Consider the following 12,499-nt stretch of genomic DNA (forward strand, 5'->3'; position numbering starts at 1 on the left):
TTGCACCAATTTCACTTTTTATTTACAGATGTCTTTTTTTTGCTTATGGCAAGGATGTACATATACTGTAGTCAGTTTCTATATTAAGACTAAGCTATTGAGGAAGGATTAAGATGGTTTCCAATAAGCATGAGCGAGTTGCTCTTTTCTTCTGTTTTTCTTTCGCAGTTTGATCAAGTATAAATATACATGTATGTGACGGTACAGAGACCATGGCATAATACCAAAACTAGGACGTTTTGTTTCATGAGCCAAAAATCTATCTCGTAGTCATCAACTCCTTCAGATTTCCTTGCTTTTTAGATATACATGCAACACATATAACACGTTAAAGATGCAATATACAGAATGATAATAATACCTTCAATATTCAATCAGCGCTTAACGTGTTTCTTGCGTGTTTTAACTCTAAACAATGACGACAAACGTATCAGTAAGTGCCTCATATCGTTATGTCTGTCTCGAGTTAAATACTTTACCGAACAGTGTCGTTTTACATTAGGAAGATCACCCATCACTACGGCATTTAGGCTAACTTGCTTAGAGTTACCGTGTATCTTTTACTGTAAGAAATGTCAAGCGTGCTGTGCATGTGAAAATAAAGATTGTGTTTTGATCCAAGTACACATAGAACGATGCATAATAATCGCATTGTCATAGTTCCCGCTGTATGGGAATTGAGTTCTTTTAGTGCTGTGTTTAACTAGCGAACAGAGGTTTTCTCTGATGCGTTTTACATGTGCCATATCGCTAGTCCTGCTTGGTCATGTCTTCGAAGGAAGTCTTGCAACAAGTGTAAAAACCAATTGTGTGATACCAAATCCTGGTGCCAATGACGAAGTAAGTAAAAGGCGCCTGCAAATATACCACGTGCTGTGAAACATTTGAAATGACGTCAAAGCAATCAAAAGCTCGCCACCCCAGCTCATGTCCATCTAACGGACACCTCCGGCAAAGCCGAGTTTGGCTGCAGCGACGTCACAAAGCACGCAACATGTGCCATCCCACGTAGAGCCCGGAATGTGTATACACGAAAGCTCGTCACTTGCCATGGAAACGGAGCCAGTTATATAGAAGGGTGATGTTAGAAGGGTATACTGTGCGTGCTGAAGTCTACCAGTACACAGCTACATTTGCAGACGCAGAAAAATGGGGACCGTTGAGAAGGATTCAAAAGTGGATTCAGACGAGTCAGATGAGGTAATAACGGTTAGCGAGGAATCCAGTTAATCAGTGTCATTACTTTTTTATCATTATTTTTTCAGATATGTTATTTTATATCATTCATGACGGTCATTGATTTTTTAAATCGAAAAGTTGCTTTTGCGCTACATTTATCAATTTATAACTGGTGGGAATTGTTTATCGCAAAATATATCTTTGCATGACTTTATACAGGTTCATATTGTAAGAAAGGCCTTTCACATTATCTAACCAGCGCATATTACATTTCTGCTTCTTTAAAATAGGAATCTACTACTGCAGTTTTTGCCATAAACTACCCGAAGACGCTAGTTCCGTCAAACGAATACGACACAATGTCCATGGTGTCCGAAACGGCTATACCTTACGATGACAAGAAGGATATTGATAGTACTTTTCCAAATAAGGGGGAAGGAGAAAAGGGCAACTCAGACAGTGAAAGCACAGAGCGACGTGGTTCTAGGTGCCATTGGCGTTTTATTGTTGGTTACACTGCGCTGCTTTTCTTCGTTGTGATTATCGCAGGCGTTACTTACCTGCTCGTACAAGGAGGTAAGCTACGCAGTTTAAAAGAGCGCCTAGTCGCTAGAAAAAAACGTTACAATTGCAAAGCTCTTGTAAAGTTATGCCTTATACTAAAATAGCGGTAATTAATGCGCTAAATGCTTTAAGGTCATCATTAAGTTTAAAAGGTGAGATATGCCATGCCAGTGCATAACACGCAAAGTGTGATTCTGTCTAAGAAGAAAAACGACAAAAATATTCATCGACATCCGGACAGAACCAGTGTATAATTTGAATTTAAGTCGATTTACTTAAGTTGAGTTATAAGAAACCTCACAAAATGCACATTTTTTTTTTGTTTGTTTTTAGATATCATATCAGCCAATAAGAAATATGAATGCCAGGCCTTTGAGAGCAACGTATGTCCCCATGTCAGGTACAGGGCGGCTGCCATGCCCAATTATTTTGGGCACAAGACTGTGGTATGTTGCAAAATTTAAATCTACTTTTACAAAAAAAAAGTAAGAGGAGGCCGATGGATTACATTGGGTCCAAAGATAAATTCCACAATACAGAATAAGAAGTTTTCTATCATTTTGATTGATTTGCCTTCACATGCTTACCGCTTTGCTAAAGTACAAACAACTCGACCAGTAAAAACGCCTCATTTCAAAATTTGTCTAATTGGTTGGTTGATATAAATTGCGCAAGTGCTGTTACAAAAGCGCTTTTATCGTGCAGTCATGTTTAAAATATATGATTCAAGGTACAGGTACATACATAATGAACATCATGGTAGTGCAGTTTAGTTGCTATAAGTCCTCTTTTGTAATATATACACGTGATGTGGGGAAAATGTCTGTTTCGGTCACATGGATATTTCGGTCACCATAGTAACTATCAATGCAATCACATGCAATTTGCAGCTTTTGGAAATAAGGTACAAATAGGTCTCGTTAGCGTTCAGTACAGATTTATATGTTTAAAATATCACGATTTGTCCTTCTAAACAGTATCCTATCGTTTAGGCCTGGTTAAATTCGTTTAGACCTGTAAGAGTCGCCGTGTTTTTCGGTTTATTCCCAAACCCAAATTTTAAAAGGAAGAAAAAATTTTAGTGAGATGCGTGTGGTAGGTCATCGTGCCTGTAAAGCAATAAACTTCCTCTGCATCATTCACTAGTAGGAAAATACAATTTCACGTCAACAGGCTTACACCTTTCATTTATTCATTTGATTAGATGTATTTAAACATATGACGAAGATTTTGGAATGTTTATTGTAAAATGAATATATGACCAAGGAGCCAGTGAAAACGAAAATCACTATCGGTTATTTTTGACATAAGCAAGGTACACATGTACTAGTATTCCCGTTAAAGTAATAGTCCCTTCATGCCTTTAAACTACTTTTCTACCTGACACACCTTCATGGCTTCAGCGCGCCTTTTATGAGAGCAGTTCAGGGCTCCTGGATGTTCTTAATGAAACTTTATTTTCCAGAGAGATGTCTTGGAGTCGGAAATTTATAACATAACCATGGAAAGGCTCATAGGCACGTGCTCCAGTCACTTGTTGGAGTTCATGTGTAATATTTTATTACCACGATGTGATCTAAAGACGTCCAAGGTACAAACGAGTGGGTTTCGGGTGACGCCTTGTGGAACGGTGTGCGAAGGTAACGTCTCCATGGTAACCATCCGAGATACATTGTAGCCAGAAGCCTCGTGACTTACTCGAAGAATGACATTTTAATGCCATCTTAATTTTTATTAATTTAAATGTCATTTTAATTTTAATTAATTTTAATGACATTTTAATTTTAATCAAAATTAGGATTTAGCGGATTTGGAAGGGTTTGAAAAAATGACAGACGAGTGTGGTAAAGCAACGAATGAAATTGGAAGAATTTCTTCTGGTTGTTCTCTCTTAAGTCGTGTATATTTACTTGTACAGTCTATTGCAATACAGTACGTATTAAAGATGTTTTACGTAAAATTGCGTGTCACGTCTACAGGTATATGGTTTTTTAAATCGACACTCTTGGTAAAAAGAAATCACTCGTATTACTGAAATATTACACCATCTTACGCGGACTCTCGTGCGATGTCTAACCTTGTATTACGTCACGATGTATCGACAGCCTCGTTTTATCTCGGGTGATTCCCATGCAATAGCGCTTACACAATTGCAACAATTAAGGCAAACTGAAACGAAACAGTATTTCCCGGAGAGAATTACCAAGTAAGACAACGTGCTATTCAAGTGTCATGCGTATAGGATTAAAAATAGATTTCTGTGCTAAATACGCCTGTCTGACGCCTTCCAAGGGGTGAAATACGATACACACTTCCCTTGGTTTGAAACTGAAACCATTCACTTGCGTTAAACTGTATAAGAATGCACCTGTAGAAGAAAGGCGCCTTATATGTATCGTTTGGAATTTTCCAAATGAGATGAAAAGATTTTAAAGTAAATTCATGAATATTTATCTTCCAGACGTGATGGCAGATTGTTCGCAATCGTTTCAGCAAGCAGGCATAGGCGTGTCTTCATTTTCGTGCAAGATGTTCGACGGACAAGTGAACGGTAAAGTTTCCTTTTTATACAGACGCGTGGACACATATTTTAAAGCAAGTTACCAGAATTTGGCAAGAGAAGACAATATAAGGGTGGTTTGGGTATTTTTTGCAAACATTACAAGCATTATATCGGCAACAAATCATAGGGAATGCAAGTGCTTTACGTAAAATGTTTTTGTTTCTATCATCTTTGTCAATGAATCAAGTACTCCGTAAATCATCTTTCAACATATTGCACAAAAAAAATATCCTGCAGTTTCGTCTTGGGAGAATTTAGAACTTGTAATTCCAAATAACCCACAGAAACTGGTAGATGGCAAAATACACCTATATCCAGTAGAACCTGTACATGTGTGTAGATTATGCCTTTTATTCAGCAAATATGTTTTGGGAGATGGGCATAGAAAAGTATAGAGACAAATTGCTACTTAAATATTTTAGTCAGCATGTAAATGTACTTACATATGATCCGCTTTTCAAAACTGAAAACAAAGTTTTATTTTTAAATTTAGGAATTTTCTTAGAATCGTTTTAGAAAAGATCGACTCTGGAACTGATATATCCCTCTATATTGTAAAAATAGAGCTTATGAAAAAAATCCTCGTCTCATTCCTTTACCTCAGGGGTAGAAGATTGTTATATACTCAGAAAAGAGTGCCTCAACAGTTTCTTTAGATGCGATGGAATTGTTGACTGTCAAGATGGTGAGGACGAGAGAGGATGCGAAGAAGCAGGTATTCAGTCCAAGGGTCATTTCACAAAAAAGTGACTCTCTTAATGACGTCAGTGACGCTGGACTGTGTAACATTTGTAGTTTTGGCGCCAAGTTATTTATCTCTCTCAGTAGCATCCTCCAATGTGGAAAGAAACCTAGAGTAATTTTAAAGAGGTGATATAAAAAAGCTAAGGAAATGTTGAGCAGAATGCGCACCTCGCTAACGTGACTCAGAGAATAAAAAGGGTTGTAGTGATACATACATATTAAATATATGTCAATTATCAACATGAGGATTTTAACGACAGAGGCTACATAAAACTACCATTTTGAATCATTCAATGTAAACTTTAAATATTATGCCAAAAGATGTTCAGGAAATCTTACATTCAGGTTTTGGACTTTGGAGCCAATGGGGCAGCTGTTCTGTGACGTGTGGTCAGGGTCAGAGGGTCAGGGTGCGCGCCTGTGAGATCACCGCCAATACCACCTCTTTGATGAGATGTGACGGACCCACCTTTCAACTAAAAGACTGCACTATGAATATCACTTGTCCAGGTAAGCCGACAGTATTCAGCATCCAAGCAACCACAGAGCGTTATCAAAACGTTACCATGACGTTTCGGTAACGTTTAAGCGTTCTGGTAACGTTTAAATAACGTCCTGTGTTTGCTGGGGTGACTTGCAATATACTCAATCTGATAATCGTGCACAATGCTATATAATATTATACACTTGATTTTCCAAGTTAGTGTCAAACGCCGAAAATAGCCTTAGGTTGCATGTTTAGAGTTGTTCAATCAATCTGAATAATTTTAGACGTTATGTCTTCAAATATTGTATTAAGAAAATTCTATTAAAAAATTGTCGGGTATAAAACCTGCGCATATTCCCATATCTATCTCAATTGTAAAAACGATATATATATATATATATTTGAAATGTCTGAGCATCTGAATGATCGTCTTTGGGTTAGTGCTTGCTGTCATCAATTCATCCGTGTATGTTCACAAGGCCACTTTTCTGACCTCATGACAGACATGCGTCAATGGTTAAAAAAAAGAAAAATATAAGAAGACACTGAAAAATGTACATGTATAGGTTTAGCCATACGGCTGTGTATATATGGACATGTAAAGGTTTAGCCATACGGCTGTGTATATATGGACATGTATAGGTTTAGCCATACGGCTGTGTATATATGGACATGTATAGGTTTAGCCATACGGCTGTGTATATATGGACATGAATCGGTTTAGCCATACGGCTTTGTATATATGGACATGTATAGGTTTAGCCATACGGATGTGTATATATGGACATGTATAGGTTTAGCCATACGGCTGTGTATATATGGACATGTATAGGTTTAGCCATACGGCTGTGTATATATGGACATGTATAGGTTTAGCCATACGGCTGTGTATATATGGACATGTATAGGTTTAGCCATACGGCTGTGTATATATGGACATGTATAGGTTTAGCCATACGGCTTTGTATATATGGACATGTATAGGTTTAGCCATACGGCTGTGTATATATGGACATGTATAGGTTTAGCCATACGGCTGTGTATATATGGACATGTATAGGTTTAGCCATACGGCTGTGTATATATGGACATGTATAGGTTTAGCCATACGGCTGTGTATATATGGACATGTATAGGTTTAGCCATACGGCTTTGTATATATGGACATGTATAGGTTTAGCCATACGGCTGTGTATATATGGACATGTATAGGTTTAGCCATACGGCTGTGTATATATGGACATGTATAGGTTTAGCCATACGGCTGTGTATATAGGTGATGGTTACTGGACGGCTTGGGGCGACTGTTCGACTTCGTGTGGTCCTGGAATCAGGAGCCGGTGGATCTACCGTGAGGACGTCACTAATACGACCACCCCCGCGGCTTACACCCCACAGGCAGAGGAGAGGGAGGAGAGGGAGAAGATCTTTGAGTACGAAAACTGTTCTGCTGATTTGTCGGGTAAGTACTTTAGCCATGATTTTATAGTGCCTATTTTTTACATAATGTCATGTTAGTTGGTTTATTGCGTAGATGTAACTGAAGCCTAGATTACATTTGCCCTTCGATGTCCATACGGTGCACGTATACTATACGAAATTGTCAGATTCACAGCCACAGTAGGCTCTGTGGATTTTGTCAAGCTAAAACTTTCGACAAATTTTAAATATCGTAAGCTCGTAGGCCGTGGCATCATCGAAAATGACATCGTACAGTTCCCGTGCGACGAACTTGCGGTGATTGTCGTAATTATTGAACCTGTTGTTGGACTCTGCCCCTTACACCTTTGGTGGTTTTAGAGGCACAGCAATTGCAAAAATGGTAAAAACGTAATTCACTTGCAAAAATTTGACACTGTGCGTTTCCATATGACTGCTTAAAATCGAGGTTTAGCTGTACCGACATAGTATCGATCTTCAAGGAAACCGCAAGGAAGACTCTGAGACTGAATGGGCGTCGTGTGATCACATTACAACGGACAACCGATTTTTCCCTTTGTTGTCTTGGGTACACAACTCCATCATACGTTTATTTACAAAGAAAATATGTTTAAAAATGTATTTGTGATGTGAATACGGATCTAGATCTAGTCATGCAAAGAACAGCCGCACTTTTATGAATAAATCACTTTCACCTTCACATTTCAGAATTTGGGCCGCGGCGTTGGGCGACCTGGTCCAACTGGGTCGAGTGCTCCACCAGCTGCGGTGCTGGAACACGTGTGCGGTGAGTGAATCTTGTGGAGTTGATTCATGTTTTGCCACGGCACTGGTCTGTTGTGTTGAATCTTTTTGCGTCAAATCCTCGTTGTTTGTAAAGTGCGACTCGAAATGTGACTAGAGATGATACGTTCGCGAAAACTTTGACATTTAGCATAGCAAAAGTTTACTGTGGTTAGCCATAAAACATTTTGATATTTAGAGTACAGGTGACCTACATCATAACAACCAACAAACTACTTGCTTCTTACTGCGGAAACATGTGTACATTATCTTGAGAGTGATAATTAATCAATAAACAACACAGCTACGGCCAAAAACGTGTTTTTCCGCATGATTTTATTTAGATGCTTTTAATCCATTCACTTAGAACAACAAACCAAAATTGTGTCAGCGTTCAGTAAATTATCATGCAGGTGGTTTGGGTATCAATTTCAGCCATATTTTTCAATGGTTCCTACGGTTTTCCAGGAACGCTTGTGTTTTCTGCATTGCAATGTGGTCTAGAACATTGACATTATAAGTTTGTCGTATGGAAAATTCTGACATGATCTTATTATGCTCATAACTTAGACTATATTTTGTAATGTTAACGTAGGCCTGCGTTGCACGTTTCCTTACAGGCGCAAAAGATAATGAATATATTGTTTTGAATATACATAATCACAGCAATCACAAATAAACACGCACGCACACACACACACACACACACACACACACACACACGTATTAGGTAATTTCTGAAGGTGTTTTTAGTTAGTCTCTCTCTCTCTCTCTGTCTCTCTCTCTCTCTCTCTCTCTCTCTCACACACACACACACACACACACACACACACACACATAACCTATCGCATAATCTAATCCTTTATCTTACAGTAATCGTACCGAGGAGTCTGATACCGGAGAAGACGTAGTATGCCCCCGGGAAGAGGTGGAAACCGGCCCGTGTAACGGTTGCTACTGTGAAGGTAAGGACTTTTTCCCTATTTCAAAATCGGAGATTTATTAAATTAGCATCAGTGTATTGTACATGAAATAATCTAGCTTATATCCATATGTAAATATCTATGTAATAATCATGTCCACTTATATGTTTACTTATATTTGGTGTTTTCTTATAGCTAGTTAAAGTTGTGTATCAATAAAGAGCTGAAGCTGTATACTAACATATGCTAGTTGTGTATTTGAACACATGTGAGGACGTATTGAGTGTTTGCCCTTTTCGTGTTCCATAGTTATGACACGTCACAATGCGATGCCTTTGAAGTCATGATAATTTTTAAATTCATATTTAGAATTTTTCACTTTCTTGGCCATTGCAAATGGTTCTCTCACTTTATTTTTCCTGTACAAGGGTACTTTGATATTTGTCGAGCGCGCATGACGCAGAGGGAAGCCATTTTGGTAATGTGCAAATTGACACAATTTGCACATTTAGAATCGTGCAAAACAGGTGATAATGTACCTATACATGGAGCTAATAGTTTCAAAACTTGTCTTAACCGGAAGCGAAATCCATGTTTTTTCTCGGCAGTTTTTTGGCAGGTTAAGGTGAGGTGCAAGAGACAAACTGAAACTGGCACTTAAGATAACTGACACCTCCCGCACATGCTCACCGGTGGATATCAAAGATTTTTTCCCTGTACAACACTTGTCACGTTTTAACAGTCTGTCATTTACTCCAGAAAATAAAAATATTATATTTTACAGAATGGAATCTCTGGTATTTGCGCGGCAGCGAGAGACCCCAATCCCGTTTCCCTTTTGTAGTCGGCCAGTACTACCTGTTGACTGGCCAGTCCATATACCAGCACTACGAATATACGAAAATATCTAACCAGTCCGAAGAGTACGAGCCAGTGTACCTCCATCACACGGGCTCTATTTGGCTGTTCACCCACATCTACCACAGTAACGTAGGGGTGGTATTTCAGTTTGCCTTTCTCGACCAAGGTATTCACGAGCTGACAGGACAGTGGAAGTTCTACGACCCGGATCCCGTTACCACCAGAAACTGGATGGACGATCCTTTCATGAAGCTGATCTGCATCCCAGGTGATCCATTGAGTGGTTTTCATTGCAGATATACTGCTTTGAAACTTTTTCTGCATATTTTATTAAATGAATATATTCACTTTTTATTTCAGTTCTATAGCTTTGTGACAGATAAAGAAAATATTTAGATTTTCATTTTAAAATGGCACTGAGACGTATACCCATAACAATATTTGCTTAGTATCAGATACATTCGAGCCCTCCTCTCTCTCTCTCTCTCTCTCTCTCTCTCTCTCTCTCTCTCTCACACACACACACACACACATAAAATAATCTGCCATCCTAAATAAAACCGTCTATTTCTAGAGAATCACTGTATCAAGCCGGAGCCCTACAACATCAAGAACGCAGTCACGTATGACGTGGGGAACCAGGTAGCGTATATGACTAACGACACCATCACCTACACCTGTGACACCGGCTTTCTTTTCTCTAGCGGCGAGCATCAGGTCACCATCATGTGCAACGACCAGGCGAAGTGGAATAATTCGGGACTGGAATGCGTCTCTGTCGACCTCATCGTCGTTTAGAGCGATACCGGTGGCCGACACCTTATTCCATTGTTGTCGTAATCAGGCATTTTGTCCTTGTATGCCAACTGTTTCTACCCCGACTTAAATCTCTACTGCGATTCAACATTTACGGAATGATCGGACGAAGACAGCAAAGGAAACCATTGGCAAGCAAGACAACGCAGCATTGCTGCAATCAGACGTAATGTTACGTGGTTAGGTTGTTTTTCGCCTTGTATTGCTGGAGAATCATTGAAAGCGTAATATAGGCCTTTAATAATGAAAGAACTGGCTAGCGTTAGATATGAATCTTTTATTTTCTTTTCAAAGGTGCGTGAAGAGGCGCTGTTGTTGGCGCATCCAGTATAGTGTCAGAACATTGGTGAAAGTATATAGTATAACATTGTGGTATGCTACAGAAGACAGCATTAAGGGGCAGCGAACTGCAATTCTGTTCGAACTTACGGGGATGGATACTCAGTGATTTATTTCCTTATCAGCTTAGATATAGTGGAAGTAAGCACAGTCACGTCGTGAGATAATATATTTCAAAGATACATCAGGGTGAATTTCCTTATCCAACCTGATGCTATTTTGCTAGGTGTAGACCTTCATAAAGTATGGAACCCCCATAAACTTTTTACTAGACCGTTAATATACCCACTGCGGTGACACAGAAACGCTATTTCTATCCCAGAAACAGATTTTGAGATTTTATTGCATTATTTGTTCATACATGGAATCACTTTGCCTATAATGCTCAGATAGTGTGTCACTCCTCGAGTTTTATGTTTATCATGATCGAACAAAACGTATTAGACCAAATGCCATATTGATTTGGCGAATAAAATGATAATTAAACAAGTTTAAGTTTTTTCAACGAAAGAAAGAAGCTCAATATTATGTCGCGAATAAGTAAACATCACTGTTTTATTGATCAAAGTTAATAAGTTACCCTATCTATTGGTTTTAGTTATATCTTATTGAATAAATCTTTATTCCACTTGATGTTAATGAACTTATTAATTCAAGTGCTTCAAGAATGAATAGTTACGATAATGGCATTTGTACACACTGGGGCAAACCGGCTGAGTTCATATTGAAAAATTAAAGAGACGTACTAATACAAATATTTAAAATGTGCTCATTGAGTTAAGGGGTCTATAGTTCTGTAGTTGTTTTAGTTTGTGCCCTTCCACGTGACCAGTACCTATAGTTTCCTGACTGATTGTCTACTGTTAGTCACCGTGAACCAGGAGGTACCTTTTCCTTTATGCAGGTGTCACACTTTCCCGACAATGACACCAGGTGAGCACCCGACAAAAGACATGTTCAAATTCGACCCTGGTGATAAAAACACCAAGGCAATTGTGAGGGCATTTGAAGCCAGCGGATGTCAGCAGGTGGAGTATTTATGGAGAGACAAACACCAGATGATAAGATCGAGGTTGTTTATCAGTTTTTATTCTTATTTATCCTTTTCCTGATACTTTTAATTCTTAATAAAACCGACTTTTCTATTTCAGTTTGGTAAAGACGTATACAGAAAATGAATGGAAATACAGGGGAATTTTGACATTGTACTGGAAAAGTATATAGCCCTATTTTAATGAAGTTTATTTGGCTGATGTATTGGCTAAAAGTAACAGAAATTCATCTCTTTTTGTTGTTAATTTTCAAATTGCGTGTACGAGAATGCAGCTGAGTTCGATGCCTGGAAGCAGGACAAAAACGTGTATAGAACAAGTATAATTACTTTTCAGGCAACGTTTTGTAAATAGTCAAATGTTTGTTAATAATTCATAAATTCAGTTCTAATCGCCTGGCAATAAAACGATAAAACACCACCCTTTACGCGACTTATAACTAGATACATGTACATGTACTTTGTCGTCCTCCATTTGAACTTTAAACCGCAATGCTCATAAAATGAATCACCTGCTTATTTCACGTTTATATTCACATGGGATAGATCATCAAGGACTTCGACATTAGGTAGCTATTGTTGTTGTTGTTGTTAAAGATTTTTTATGTCGTACCACATGTAGTATTACTGGTAGGATGTTAAATGCTAACCTGGCGTTCCCTGTACGGCTTGACACAGGACATTGAATAGATATCAATTTAAACAATGCAGCGTCCTCGAGGAGGCCGTGTGAAAACAGAACTCAAATC

General features: G+C 38.5%; 1 protein-coding gene across 1 annotated transcript; it reads left to right on the forward strand.

Moving 5' to 3' along the window:
* The first annotated feature begins 1,029 nt into the window (after window positions 1–1,029).
* LOC147763309 (uncharacterized) lies at window positions 1,030–11,211 on the forward strand. The gene is made up of 12 exons (XM_087007129.1): window positions 1,030–1,200; window positions 1,470–1,755; window positions 2,077–2,189; window positions 3,209–3,383; window positions 4,205–4,294; window positions 4,911–5,021; window positions 5,396–5,560; window positions 6,814–6,999; window positions 7,686–7,764; window positions 8,634–8,725; window positions 9,468–9,812; window positions 10,119–11,211. The coding sequence occupies exons 1-12, from the start codon at window positions 1,150–1,152 to the stop codon at window positions 10,340–10,342; spliced, it is 1,917 nt and encodes a 638-aa protein (XP_086863255.1). The 5' UTR covers window positions 1,030–1,149; the 3' UTR covers window positions 10,343–11,211.
* Window positions 11,212–12,499: the final 1,288 nt, after the last annotated feature.

The sequence above is a fragment of the Lingula anatina genome, chromosome 2 (genome assembly GCF_051362555.1).
Source record: "Lingula anatina isolate TDL-2025a chromosome 2, LinAna3.0, whole genome shotgun sequence".
NCBI lineage: Eukaryota > Metazoa > Brachiopoda > Lingulata > Lingulida > Lingulidae > Lingula > Lingula anatina.

Excerpts from the sequence above, each read along its gene's own strand:
- LOC147763309 (XM_087007129.1), top strand. The coding sequence starts at position 1,150 with ATGGGGACCGTTGAGAAGGATTCAAAAGTGGATTCAGACGAGTCAGAT. Across the intron at positions 5,561-6,813 it reads TATGAATATCACTTGTCCAG|GTGATGGTTACTGGACGGCT; the intron begins GTAAGCCGACAG and ends CTGTGTATATAG. Across the intron at positions 7,765-8,633 it reads GGTGCTGGAACACGTGTGCG|TAATCGTACCGAGGAGTCTG; the intron begins GTGAGTGAATCT and ends TTTATCTTACAG.